General features: G+C 51.2%; 2 protein-coding genes across 2 annotated transcripts; one reads left to right on the top strand and one right to left on the bottom strand.

Moving 5' to 3' along the window:
• Window positions 1-2,071: 2,071 nt before the first annotated feature.
• On the top strand, window positions 2,072-3,000 carry BO95DRAFT_485667 (uncharacterized protein; the record flags this gene model as incomplete). The annotated part of the gene is made up of 2 exons (XM_025590416.1): window positions 2,072-2,161; window positions 2,283-3,000. The coding sequence occupies 2 exons, from the start codon at window positions 2,072-2,074 to the stop codon at window positions 2,958-2,960; spliced, it is 768 nt and encodes a 255-aa protein (XP_025437746.1). The 3' UTR covers window positions 2,961-3,000.
• Window positions 3,001-4,433: 1,433 nt separating this feature from the next.
• On the bottom strand, window positions 4,434-14,357 carry BO95DRAFT_507300 (uncharacterized protein; the record flags this gene model as incomplete). Its single annotated transcript, XM_025591244.1, has 6 exons — window positions 4,434-5,374; window positions 5,434-8,886; window positions 8,918-12,001; window positions 12,024-13,580; window positions 13,619-13,967; window positions 14,026-14,357. 6 exons carry the CDS (start codon window positions 14,355-14,357, stop codon window positions 4,727-4,729), a joined length of 9,423 nt encoding a protein of 3,140 aa, XP_025437745.1. The 3' UTR covers window positions 4,434-4,726.
• Window positions 14,358-14,382: the final 25 nt, after the last annotated feature.

Below are 14,382 nucleotides of genomic sequence, written 5' to 3'. Positions count from 1 at the left end.
TTCTTCTTCTTCTTCTTCTTCTTCTTCTTCTTCTTCTTGTTTCTTTCTTTTCCTTATCTCTAGGTACCGGTACCTATCGCTTTTTTTTCCACTTATCCTTCGCGGTGCGGTTGGGGCCGCTTATTGGTGCCGCCTAACAAGCGGTGTGATCATGTACCCCGCAAATAACAGCCAAAACAAAACCAAATAGAATGATGATCAGCACTACACTCAAGAACTTACCACTGTAGCATCATTCCACAGTCCTGTAATATGTTGCTAATAAAGAACAACAATTAACAACACTATTGTATGATCAGTACATCTGTCTGTGTTACACCTACGGGCGCAATTCCCGCCTGTTAGCGTCTAGAAACATCTGAAAGAAAGAAAGAACAAAGAGACTAAGTAGTTCCTCATGATCATCTATAGTAGTGAGTGGTACCAGTATACAGTGTTCAATGTAATTAAATTCTACTGTATCGGGGAGCGGGAACCCCATGTGTTGGATTGAAAAGCACAAGCCAGTCGGGGGATGGTCAGTAAGGTCAAGTAAGCTATCAGGGCTTACGGAGGTAGTCGAGGGAACGGCATAAAAAAAAGCACGTTCATCATCCAGTAAACTCCAAAGTCAAAGTAGCTAGAGGTAAATGACACCATTCAAGCTAAGTTCCTAGCTGAATAAAAGCACGATTTTAACGCGTATGAGCAAGCCCATGATTACCACTGCCGGACATCCCTAGATGGGCTCAGGGCTGTGTAGGTCGGTGCCTAGTTGTTCGATTTGCATATTGCCCAGGTCTTCTTGTCGCTCGAACCCTCACCAGCGCGTAGAGTCTCGGGGCCCTCGATTCGAATGAGTCTTCCAACATCTCTCGATTCCTGTTCTTGGGGTTATGCATCAATGATCAATCTTTTATGAGGACAGTACATTACTTGACCGCTTGTCAGATTCCGCCTTATTGGCGCAACCCTCATGGGCTCTGATGAGCTATCATATCCATCATTACTAGTGCGATACCTAGTGGCAAGATTTGTGCCAATCGTCATCACGTTGCCCCTATATCTGGCACTTGACATGCGACCTTCGTCTTGGAACTGACCGTCCGCAAGACATACCCAGCGGTGGCAGAGTGGCCAACTGGCGACGAGCTGGTAAAACGCTGGTCCGACAACCTTCCTTGTGACAAATGCCTTTCTTATATGAGTACGAGGCGAAGCAGTTCTCACTTATTTCCCTTCCCCTCCCTTCATTTAGCGTAGACCTTCCGAGAGCTCTGGATACGTCAGGAAAAGAGGCTACTCCATGGTTTGGAAGCATCACAGCCTGACAAGCCACATAGCACGATTGTGGCCTGCTTATGGTAACTTATGCCATTAGTAGAGCCACAGCGACCATTGAGGTACTGTACATAAATGCGAAACAGATCGACAGGCATAGCACCGAATACAAGCAGGGAAGAGCTTGATGTCTATCCTTTTCTGCCTATCTCTACCCGGCTCGCCCCGTGTCGGCCCCCTTCCCACCTTTCCCTCGAGGTTTAAAATGAGTACTAACACGTTCTCTGCTTACATCCTGCCTTAGTACGTAGGTTAGCGTCGAAAAACCTTGGATGGTTCCTGGACCTCTCTTTTTTCGACTTGACGGCAAGACACGTCGCCTCTCCTCGTCAACGGAGGTCGTCGACCAACCGACTTTGATATTGCGTTGATTGATACCAACGGCTTCCTTTTCATGCATGATCTAGCCGGTAATTTACACATTCGCACTCGCAGGCGCCTCATAGGAGTCATAACGAATAGTACCGGTCGGCAAAGCAAGGTCAAGGAAATTACTGTTCTGCAGCCGGACAGATTGGTAGGGTTTTTTCTTTTCCTTTGATGCCCATACCTGAACAGATGAACAGAGGTCGACAGAATGGATAAAGGTGGATGAAGATGGATATATAAGATGGAAAACTCCATACATCTTAAGAGATTTCTTGAATGTTCGAGTTGACACTCTTCTTCCTTCTCAAGCAGAATCATATTTCTTATACTAGGCAAAATCGTGCGCCGAACCCAGGCCCCCATACACCCACCAAAGGGCACGATGAGCCATGGCAGCAGCCACTATGCCTTCCAACCTGTGACAATTATGCATGGCCTGAGACCTACAGATGCTCATGCAGGCGAAGAAGAGGTGTGTCTATAGCATCGTCATATATCCCTTACCGTTTCTCTTCTCTGCCGCCCCGCAAACACATCTACTCTATTCTCCTCGAGCAAAGAAAGAATAATACTCATTCGATGACTCTGCCCAGGTCCGACCGATCCTTCTCCGACCAACCCTTGGAAACGATCCCAGCCTCGTCTACGGGCGTTCTCCACCTGCCGCTGCCCTCTTCAACAACCTCCTGCAGGCCGACTGGGCCTACTTCGGTCTCCCGCGCGAGAGCACAACCTTCCCCTTTCACGCCGGGATCGAGGCCGCCGAACAGCTCTACCGGACCTTGCAGTTCCGATCAAGCCTACTCGGCCTGCTAACAGTCCACGACGAATCCCTTACGGGCGGGGCTCTACGGGGTCTGCATGGCAGCGAAGCCCAAAAGCTGGCCTTGCAGAAGTTGGCAGGCACAGCAGCTACAGACTATAACATCCGAGCGACCGACTTGCTCCACAAGTGGGATGAGAAGCTCACCATGACCAAAACGGAGTTATGGCAGACCCTGGTGGAGATCTGCGGGGGACGTGAGGTTCTTCTGATGGACCCGAACCCGTCGGAGGAGCTCCGGCCGTGGCTGGGGCTGGTCATAGAGGCGTGTTGCCGCTTGGGGGGCGCGGTGGACTTGATCTACAGCCTCGTCGGCGCGCCCTGGTCCTTGGAGCGGACGCGTCGCGTTGCACAGCTCCAACACCTGATTCGCAGTGCTTTTGTGGCGCACGATGGGCTTCATGCGGGCGGGGACGATAGTGATGTGAGCATGGCGGATGCAGATTGAGGGGCTTGTCGTCGAAGCTCCTCACGGAGCCAGCAGATGGGGACAAATGTTTCTCTATACGTTTTGGTGTATTATTAGTGTGCTTTCTGGCCTTAAAAGTGGACTTTTAATGGTATCTTATGTTTGGTCGATGAAATGGGCGTTGAACGGGCTGTTGACTGATGGAGGAACTATGGAGGAAAACTAAGAAGTAGGGCAAGGCTGACGGCAAGGCTGACTGATATTTATGGACAAGGTAAACAAAAAAAAGTTAGCAAGATTAACTTTTTTTTTCTCAGGAAAAACGAAAGATAAACAGAAAGTAAACTCAAGAAAAAAAATAAATCAAAGAAAACAACAAGCATATGTAGGGTGCAAAGGCCGCCTGCCCTAGTCTGGGGCCCATATAGAATAGATCGGCGATACAAACTATCGCCTGGGGGAGCGATTGATCTCTACCGGACAAAGTGCTGTACAGGACGAAAGTCTTGTTCCAGAATTCTACATCTAAAAGTCCCACGCTGACTTGTAAATTGGAAGTTATAGGAAAGATCCGATTGGTCACTTAGGGGGGGGATGCAAAGTGCAAGGTACTGTATGTAAATGTGTGAACCAAAGCTGATCAACTTCGCCACTCCGCCAAAGTAGGGATTGAACACAGATTGGTATTCGAAGTCTGAGGTATTGATCTGGTCGACTTGGTCAAAAGTACTATACTTTAAAAGTACTGTACTGTACAGCCGAATATTACCGAGGAGGGGTAAAGTACAATACATACCCAGAACGGACAGGGCGGCTGCACTCAGGACGAGCACAACGTACGTGGACGACACAGCACAACACTAGCAATGGGACTGTGTATATCTCTACCGTACTTTGCAAGGCTTGCAGATTCGCTGCCTTAGTGACCTAGATCAGAAGAAGGCGTAGTGTCATACACACAATCCGCGTTCTTGCACACGGGTTGGAGCAGGCTTTCAAGTTGGGTTATGCGCATCAACAGCTAGGCTTACTGTGGCGCAGCCAGCTGACTACGGTACTTGGGTTTCCACAACTCAGCTCAACCGGCGGCTCAAAAAAAATAATACAGCTACGCAGGGGAACCGAGAGGTGTCAGGGAGCTGGTGTAGTATTAGTGGTTGCGGAAGACTGAAGCCCGCTTGGCCTCAGTAAAGTCACATAACTATGATTTTTAGGGCTATTGGAAACTTAGATTTCAGGCCGAAGATATTTTTACATTAAGGATTTTTATTAGAAAATCTTATACATAATTTCAATATTAGGGTCAGGTCAGAAAAAAAGCGGTCCGTTGGGCGGTGAAGCTATAATGTCTTCAAAGCACTATAGTTAATCGGGGGGGGGATACGCGTTGTTTAGATTCTTGAGGGGGGTAAGCAGGTTAAGGTGGCGCGCGCTTAAGTGGTTGGTCAGGCAGCAATGTGATTAAGACGAGTAGCCCGCCGTAAGCACGCTTCAAATTGTGTCTGGCCATTGCGGAAGCATCATTGAATTTCTCAGAATTCCTTCGTCCTATGGACTTTCTTGCCAACATCTAGTTTCCAACCACCATGATTGAATGTCAGGCACGCATCTAATCCAAGCCATATCTCAACAAATGGGATACTTGACATTGTAGATTGATGGCACGAGAATGTGACATCATGAACAGCATACCACTCTGAAAGCTCCCACAAATACATGACCACCTCCCGTGACATCCTCCCACAAAAGCTCAACACCAAACTCATTGCTTTCTCCAATCCTCCTATCCTTACCCTTGCAGCGCCCTAAATCTCCTCTTCAAAGTCCTCATTCCCCTCCACGCCCAGATCGATTTGTTCCGCCTCATCCTCCACTCCCTCGTTACTATCAGAGTACTCTTCCTGCTCCTCAAAACTCACAGTCTTCCGAGACGAAGGGAGGAAACTGTCTGTGGTCTTGCGGGTATCGGACTCCACAAAGAATGGGTGGTCGGAACGCAGCCTCCGGCCTTGACAAACATAGCCCATCGGCGTATGGGATATATCTTGGCCTTGCCGTCTCAACGCCAGCCACTCCTGCAGGAAGGCCATGTTGAGTGAGGACCCTTCCGCAGGAGTCACCGCGCTACCGGCCACATCGTCCCATCCGAGAGCCAGGCGGTCCAGGATCTCTTCGTACTCACGGGGACCGAAATAGAGTCTTCCAGCGAAGATGCCAACCTCGAACGCCAGGAAGGCGGGCACATAGTTTGCGACCGGGAGAGGGGGGACGGTGTAGTAGTCAAGGTTGCTGAAGTGCTGCATGCGCTTGGTGACCGGCGCTGCGTAGGTCATGAGGTGCATCGATGGTGCTGCCTCAGTGCGGAGGATGGGAATCAGGTCTTCGGCTTCTTCGGGGGTGACCACAATTGCCATCTCAGTTTTGATGTTGCAAAGTAGCCAGTTCACCGGGCGCTGAGGGAGTTACATCTGTCAGCACATGGAGGCTTGATCGTTAGTCATGAGTAACGTACCGTCAGTTCATCCATGTTTTCTCCAGACTTCAGCTTGACCGTCTTGGTGAACTCCACCGATACGTATAGATGCGGCAGGCTCGGACCCACCTGGTCTTTATACTTGCCACCTAGTTCAGTTGCAAGTATCATACTCTCCGCGGTCACATACCCCACACCCTCGAGGGAACCAGTCTTCCCAAACTGCGATAGGGATTGATGCAAGCCGGGGTAAATGTACGGCTTCAGCAACTTAGGACGCTCAACCTCCCGCTCTTCTTCAACCTCGTAAGCAACCTCTCGTTCTTGCTCGACTTCTTCTTGCGCTGAACTGGCGATGGCCGAATGGTGGATATCTTTGCCTTCCGTGCGTCGCTGTCGCAGAACTCCAATGAAGTTCGCGGCTCGGCCCGAATATGTGAAATCATTCGACGAATCCGAGTCTCCATCGCTCGCATCGGTGGGCTCCGGCTTGTACAGTTGCTCCAAAGACTGCTGCTCGGGCTGCTGCAGGATCCCCATGTAGTACCTCCGCTGATGATGGTTCTTAATGAAGTTAGGGTAGTCTTCAGCGGCCTGAATACGGCGACAGAAGTCGACGCCTTGCGCATTGTAGAGCGGCTCGAGATCCCTGTTACTGGCACAGGTCTGGTGCAATAGCCAGTACACAACATCGGAGGAGTCGAGTTGCTCGTCCTGGTGCTTGCCGCAGACGTCAAGAATATTATAATGCACTTCTGGAGGTGGGATAAAAACCACAGACTGCGTTGTCCCGAGCTGTCGGAGCCTCATGGCTGCCTGCACAGTATGGTCCTTCGTCTGATTGAGACCCAAGGTAAGGGCTCCCCGAGCATCTGCCGGGAGTTTCAGATCTGTACCTCGAGTATGTGCTTGATCGAGATAGATTAAGCAATCCGTCATATCATCCGCATACGGAGTTGCGATCAGTGGTAGACACTTTCCTGTCCGTGAGCAAACCTGCGGCTGATTGTCCGGCCCAAAGTAAACCGCAGCTTGGGTATCATTGTCATGCATCAACCATGTCTTTACCAGGCTCAGATTGTCCATCTCGAGGACAAAAGCGCCTGCGTCAATCAAGGTGCGGACTTTGGTTTTGGTCAAGCTACACAGCAGCTCTGTTTCAGACATACGCTTTCCTTTGAAGACCGCAGCTCGATACTCCCTGTTCCTTCTCTGGAGCAGGTAGGTGAGGACCTCTGCGTTCGTATGCGACAGTTCGGGAAGATCATGTTGTTCCATCGTTAGGGGTAGCAATCTGCGGTTGTCGTTGGTCCCACTAAAGCCGGTGGTTAGGCCCGGTTTTACAGTCGTTGTACCGTCAGAGGTGTCGGGAGAGTTCCTGAAATAAGGCACGTCCCATCCTGACATCTGAAGCTTGATAGCAAACTGCTTTGCGTGCACAGGAAAGACAAAGTTCTTCAGATAGTAGTTGATCACCGTCGTCGAAAACCGTAGATGCTGCCAGATCATAAAACCCTGATCATAATCGTTCACGTTGATTAGATTCCAGTGTCGTAAGCTTCCTGGCATAATTGCTGATGTCTCCGTCCAGCGGTCATATTCGGTAGCCGGATCATCCGCTCTGAGAACAGCCTCCAAGCACTGTCGACATTGCTCCTGGCTCAGACCCTCGTGATAGAATGCAAGGCAGATGAATAGAATGGCCACATCTGGGTGACCCCACTCCGCTTGGTTCGATGGAACACCCTTGGCATGGAATGGCACGGCAATTGGGTCTCGGTCAGGATGCAAGCCGTACTGCACATTCCATCTCTTCTTCAGACATAGCAGCAGGATCTGATGAACCACCAGGCCTCGCAGCAGATACATTCTCTTAAGCGTCTGAGGCTTATCCTCGAAGATCTGCTGGAGACTCTCGGTGACCGAGTCATCAACGGCCGGGTCTGAAAGAAACATGCGCACGGCCTCAATCTCAGCGGCGCCGCGACCTTGCATCGGCAAGATTCCACCCCGACCAGTACAAGCATCGTTCACAACTCTTTTCATCAGAGCCAACTCAACGTCGTTTCTCAACAAATATGCGATCGGAAATGCGACATCTTCCCTTTCGATCACATCAATGCTGCGCGGGAACTCCCGTGCTAAGTCTCGTAGATGATCCGCGACCAACCCTAACACATTCATCGTGACCTCCCAGCGATCGGGGTATCCATCGACAACAAGCTGGGAGCCGCTGGGATAAATGAGCCGTGTCTTGACCGCGAGGGTGAAATCACATTCGTCGAGAAGATCCCGGCCATGTCGATCGATCCATTTTTGGATCGCTACCATTTCAGTAGCCTCGGCGATCTTGACATCGGAAACTCGCTGAAGGCCACTCAACTTGAAGGACAACGCATGTTCGGGAACACCCAAGATGATACCGGATTGACGAAGTGTGCTCTCATGTAATCTCCGAAACTCTGATATCACTTGCGGCGTTGTTGGCGTTCGTCGGGAGAACGGGATATGCAGCACTTCTCGACCAGCAAGACCTCCGATATGTGTCTGTAAAATCTGAGCCGTCTGGGTGAGAAGCGCACTTGGCACGAGCAACCGAGCGAGAATCTTGCCATTGGCCAACGCGCATGCCACCATCGGCGTGATCACTGAAGTCTTTCCTTGTCCCATGTTCATCTGTAGGACAGAATTCGAGCCCGAGGTTGGAGCGATCATTTCAAGAGCAACCGTTACCTGTTCCTGCCGTATCTGCATATTCGCATCGATTTCAAAGAGAATCCAGTCCGAGTATTTCATGTGATTCCACACCGCATGGTCCTTCTGACAGTACTCTTGATCGAGCCGGCTGTCATCACGTCTAGCGAAGAATTCTCTGATCCGCAACAGGCGTTGTAGCTTGACGATCTCGAGCGCGTATGATATGATGGCTTCTTTCATTCGCGGCCCGAACCGTACGAGCGACCCCCTAAGCTGCTGCAAGATAGTGACCGTGGTGATGCATGGTGCGATATTGCCTTTCAGCAACCAATACAGTCTCGAATTCCCAGCTAGAAGAGCTGAACAAATCTGCCGATAGTGAGAGTCCACCACATCCTGCGTATCTCGAATCTCCTCGTTGTATCTCTTGAGCCCTTTCCAGTAGGACAATTTGGGTGATCGGGACTTGTTCGGTTCCTGGTCTTTATCCTTCAGCGCATGGATGCTCACTTGCAAGTCTCGACCATATCTGGATCTCACAGGACAGTCCGAGTTGATCATGCTCTTCACTATGCTTTCAAGTTCATCAATCTCTCCAGTAGACACTGGCCGATCATCGCGTCTTCTCCGCGGGTCGGTGGGATGGTGGGGCATCTTTTTCGCGCATTTCTGATGATGGTGTTCAGCCTGCGCGAGCGGCGGGCCTGGTGTATGGAGCAGGTCACGTCCGAGCTCAACTGCAACTCTTGGATGACTGCCAGAGCGCGAATCAAAGTACTCCACGTGTCCGCTTTGCTGGTGAATCTTGTGGTCTGTTGGCTCTCACATTGCCGTGGGCATTCAATACCTTTTGTACTTCCTCGATATGGGCAAGAAGTTGCATGTTCTTGTAACGACGCGACCATACTGGCTTGATTAGGTCCAGGGCGTCCATCACGTTCACGAATTCTGACGAGAATCCATCGAGTGAGGGCTCCAAGCAGGGCCATTGGGAAAGAATGAAGGTCACGAGGCGTTGACTTTCGCTATTACACTGAGATTCGTGTTCTTCCTTGGCCCTTTCATGTTCAGCGATAGTTGCTGCTTTCAAGCATGTGGTAGAATGCTTAGGCCTCTTGACCGGGGTCGGAGCTGTAAACTTGATCAACGCTGGTTCCACCAGCTCGAGAAGCAATCGAGAACCCGGCTTGACGTTTTCGCGAACTTGCTCAAAGGCTTCGTGCTGGGGTAGTCTTATCTTCTTCAGCTCGTCCAAAGTGACAAAGGCTGCTAGGACACGAAGGGCCGTCATGCTGACATTCTGCGAATAGGCTATAAGACCGAGGTTGAACATCAAATAGTGTACATCACGCGTTTGACTCTCAGCGCAAAGCCGAACCAAGCGACCCCAATTGGCCGCAAGGTCAATCGATATGGCGGCCTTCACAGTGGAGGGAATGAACTTGCCGTCATAGCCCCCGACGTGGTTCCAGCGCTGTATGACATGGGCGAGATGATCCGTCGTTGCGATCTCTGAAGGCCGTTCTCGGAGCAGGGAGACAATCTCACGCACATTCTTCGCCCGCGTGGACGAACGATATCTAGCACGCGAAACATATACCTCATCAACGATTTCTTGCACTTTGTCCTCGTTCCATGTGTCCGATCGCTCGTACAAAGAGCGGCGCCAAAGAGCTCTATCTCGCAGATATACTTGACTCCCGCTAGTGTTGATTCCGCGAGGCGGGATACCTGGTTGGAAGAGAGAAAGTCTCTGTGACCTCTTCAGAATCGACTCGATGGTTGGCTGATACGCTTCATGCTGTATAGACACTGTCAGTTCCTTATTCCACCTCACCATCTGTTGGACCTTTTTTCCGGGAGGATAGTACTCCCGCACCGGCGTGAGCCCGGAGATTCCTTGTAACAGATCCACGATGTTGGACTCGAGAGGTCTCCACGGTAATGAGGAGGCGGACTCTAAACAAGCCAATGCCTCTTCTGTACTGGTACGCCCTGTCAACGGGTCTGGAGAAACGAAGGAAGTGAATGCATGAAGCTGGGCTTTTGTGTAAAGAAGTAGTGGCTCGGCAGGGCAGTGAAGCCGACCGAGAACTCCGTTAATCTGATACCTCCCATAGTTCCCATTGTTCTCTTTCTTGACCAAAACATGTATGCCTTGGCGCTCGATTTTGATGCTGCCCACGGGAACAATGATACTGCGCTGTGAACGATTGTAGATATTTCGAAGTACTAGCATACTTTGGAGTCCATAAAGTGTACCAGCGTCTTGATTGGGGTCAATCTCTGCGCTCAATTGAGTGCACTGCAGGCGCTGTCTCTGGTTGACATAGAATCTGAGGTTCATTGCCTTCAACTCGACCGAGAGCATGGCTTGCGGCGGTTGATAGATTGTCAGCTCTGCGGCTTTTTCGAAATGAGTGAAAATGCTAGCTATCGTCATTGCGAGTTGCGAACGGGGGTCAACCAGATATGACTTGCGTCGGTTAGCCTGCTGGGTTCGGATGTTGATCTTCCAGTCGCCCGGCCTCTCTCTCCAGATTTGTGGTATACGCCTCGCCTGGAGGATTCCCGTTTTGATATTGATCCAGTGCACACAGTCACGAAGTAAGGAGTATGGTAAGTCCGGTTTTGTGCCACTACCAAACACAGACCGAGGAACATGCTCCAAAGTTTGGCTCTCCTTGCAGGCCCAGATCACGAGGTCCTGACCTCGGTAACCCAAGTGAACCTCATAGCCGTTCCTAGCCAGCGCCAGTCTATAACTCATCCCGGGCAGACTCGATGGGAAAGCACTGAGTCTCTCGTTGCCGAACAGTTCCTTGAGCACATCTGAGTTACGGATGTCGGCTGGGAGCTTCCCCAGAGGCTTGCCGTCGATCAAGAAGTGGCCTTCCAGGATGTGGAGCCGGCGATATTGATCTCGCTCTTCATCAGCACCGCAGGCTGTGGCACTTATCCAGCCATTTTCTTCTTGCTGCCAGATAGTATGTTGTCCCTCACGCGCACTGAACCATACTCTGTCGATGGCTGCATTCACGCTTGAGGGATACCACCTGACCGCGAACTGAATCACCTGGCACAGTCGATTGGACATCTTGATGTCGCGGACTAGCATCCTCCGAGTGAATGCATCGAAACTACTCGCATCTATGACCAGGCTTTCCTGCATGGAAAGTGTGGCTTCAGTCCATGTTTGAGTGGAGGCCGCATCAATTGAGGCGCTAGTCGTTCGATCAAATGTGCGGCGACAGAGGAGAGCGGCCAAGAAGCAGTATCGCGCTGTTCTGTCCGCGACATCGACCTCTACAGCTTTGCGTGCTTCGTTGCGTAGGTGGTGGATCCAACGATGCGTCACACTGCGGATCTTTAGCAGCAGTTCGTTGGCGCATCTTGACACTTCATCACACCCCAGGCTGCACACTCGCATCGTCAAAGTCAGCATCGTTTCCATGTACATGACCTCGCGCCAGTTCGAGGTGATCAACGAAACGTGTTGATCAATTTGTTGAATCAGTCGCTTGCAGAAGACGGCTTCGTGGAAGACAGAATGTATGACTCTCAAAGATTCTCCCTGCTGCCAGGGGCCAGCCTGCAAGGCGAGATGCTGCAGAAGGGCCATTGTTTCGTGCGCGCTGAAATTGATGTTCGACGATCCGAGTTCAGAAAGGATCGAAATCCACCGACGTTGCTTGCCGGCCATCAAGCTCTGATGTGCGAGAAACTCATGGACGGTCACTGCAGAAGGACGCTTCCGTGATTCCGCAAGAGCTTCATATGACGAAGGCCCTGGTCCGTCCGGAGCGAAACTTGATGAAGAGTACAGCTGTGCAAGGGGAAGATTTGATGGGAGGGCAAGGGCAAAGTGATGCGCAAATGTGAGTGTTTTTGGCAAGTCCCCTCCCCATACCTTGCGACCTTTATCATAGTACTTGATTATCATAGTACTTGAAGGTCAAACCCGACGGAAACAGCACGCTTTCCTCGGCGATTGGGAATTGCCGCCATTTGTAATGGGTATCCAAGAACGACTTGGTAGGCGAGGCTAGAGAGAACCCTCCGCGGAGTGCATTCTCTCTGAAGTATCCGGAAAGATTCGCGTACTCACTCAGCAGCTTCATCGGTGCCATTGCATTCGGTGAGGCTAGTTTAGGACCAAATCGAACAATGAGATGCCACGTAGCACTGCGGTAGGCGGCAAATGCTTCGGGGATTTCCAACTCAAAAACAATGGCTCTTTTTTCGGCCATCTTTCCGTCGCAAGGCAGATACGCTTCATGAGCGCTGATCTCTAGACGTTTTCGACTTCGATAGTAGTAGCAGTGACTGCAATCGCGAATATCATGAGTACCGTCAGGGTTCTTTCGCTGGGTACAGTCACTTGATGACCACTCCGTAGTCAAAAATTCGAACTCTCTATTCACTTTCTGGAGCTCTTTTAGCTTTCTCTGGCTTGAAGTCTGAGATGCATCTTCAATGGCTTTCTGTAGTTCTCTCAAGCTTTTCCCGACGTCGAGCTCCATGTATCGATCAGCAAAGCAACCCGGAGCCGGGTCTGCAAAGATTGACACGCTTGAGTCAGCTACTGTCGCGCATCTTTCATGAAGATGGAGCTGAATCGCATGCAGACGGTCTAGGTCGGTTCGTCTAGAGAGGAGCAAGACATCAAGTAGCTCTGGGCGGAATACCGGATGGAACTCGAGAAGCAGCGGGTAGCCGACGGTCGCGCATTTGTCCATATAGAACCACAGCTCAAATATGTTCAAGATGAAGAGGCTGAATTGCTCCGGATCTCTGTCATAGGCGCCCGCAACTCTTTGAAGATAGTCCTCGATTCTGTCGGCAATTTTAGTGCAAGCGCCGATGCTCTGAACTAGGCCAGCCGCTGGAGCCCTCCATTCACCGGAATCTATTGACTGCTCCAACTCAGCTAGGGATGAGTAAACCTTGAACAATGTGGTAATCTCGTCCGTCATATCTGCGCTCGCCTTGCTCGCCGGGTGGACAAGATTCGTGTTGCGGGACCTCGGATTACCATCATGAGGCTGTTGCAGGATATTGCGGAGATAGATTATGCTGTTGGGTAGACTTAGGTGCATCTCTGCTGCCCCAGCCCTGAGTGGTAGCTTTGGTACTTTACGCAGGAAGTTCTTCTTAAAGTCATGCCACTCCTGCTCAATGCCACTGCTCGCAATCTCAATCTGCTCCGTGTAGAAAGGCTCCAGGTGGTTCGCGAGTCGGGTATAGGCAGCCTGTGACTCTGGGCATAGAGAATCCTTCATAGTTTCCAGCTTGGTGAGGCGACGGCAAAGTTTGGCCCTCAACCAGCTCCATTGCTCCGGGCCCACCGCGCGTGATTCCACGAGGTCTCTCAGTAGATCTGCTAGAAGTACACAGAGCAGGGACTTGTAGTAGACGCGACCCAATTCACTGCCCAGCGCAAGTACAGCAGGCGTTGGAGGCAGACACGAAGCACGAGCCATAGAGGGCTACGCCGCCACGGTCGCTCCGCTTTGTTCCAGCATACATCGTCTTTGATGCGCTTGCGAAGGAGGACTGGCTGGGTTCGACGGCCATTCACGCCGAGTACTGTGATCAGAAAGTCGGTGATCAAGTCCGGATCCATGGTGTCTCTTGTTTCAGTCACCTTGACGCCCGCCTTTTGTGATTTTGGCGCAAACTCGTCGAGGGGCTCTGTACTGGCTCTCTCCAGGAATTCCCCCATATTTTCTAGGAGAGATGGCTTGTCAAATTCTGCCTGGTCTAGTGATATCGCCACCCCGGGGAAATCCCACTGTAGCGCACCGGGCGCCGCAATGGTGGGCTCGGCACTTGGTGAGGCTTCGAAGGCTTCGACGGTCACACTGGTATCGTCCCTGGCAGAGAAGTGCGTCAGAATCAAGGGGTCTTCCACCGGGGTCGAGAATGACTTACTGAGCTTGATGGAAAAGGAGGGCTGCGTTGTGTTCGACGACGTGCACGATGATAGGGTGATCTGGGCTCAGCCTCTGGAACGCACTCACCAAAGCTGCCTTGTGGACCCTGCCATCGTTAATCGCACGACACTCTTTCAGAGTCTCATGAAGGCTTTTCCAGACAGTCGTTGTGTCATCTTCAGCATAGTGGCGAAGGTTTCTGACGGCCCTGCGTAGGCGTTCGATGAGGCCGTAGCCAACTTTCTGCGGCTCTGTGTCTGGACTTCCAGGAAGCTGGGGGGCCAAGGCGACATGGTGAAATATGTCGATGAGAGTGTTCTTTTCAGACATGATAGGAAGTTGTGTCGTGATGGAA

This window comes from Aspergillus brunneoviolaceus (assembly GCF_003184695.1).
Source record: "Aspergillus brunneoviolaceus CBS 621.78 unplaced genomic scaffold BO95scaffold_83, whole genome shotgun sequence".
NCBI lineage: Eukaryota > Fungi > Ascomycota > Eurotiomycetes > Eurotiales > Aspergillaceae > Aspergillus > Aspergillus brunneoviolaceus.
This window is presented reverse-complemented; position numbering and strand designations above follow the sequence as displayed.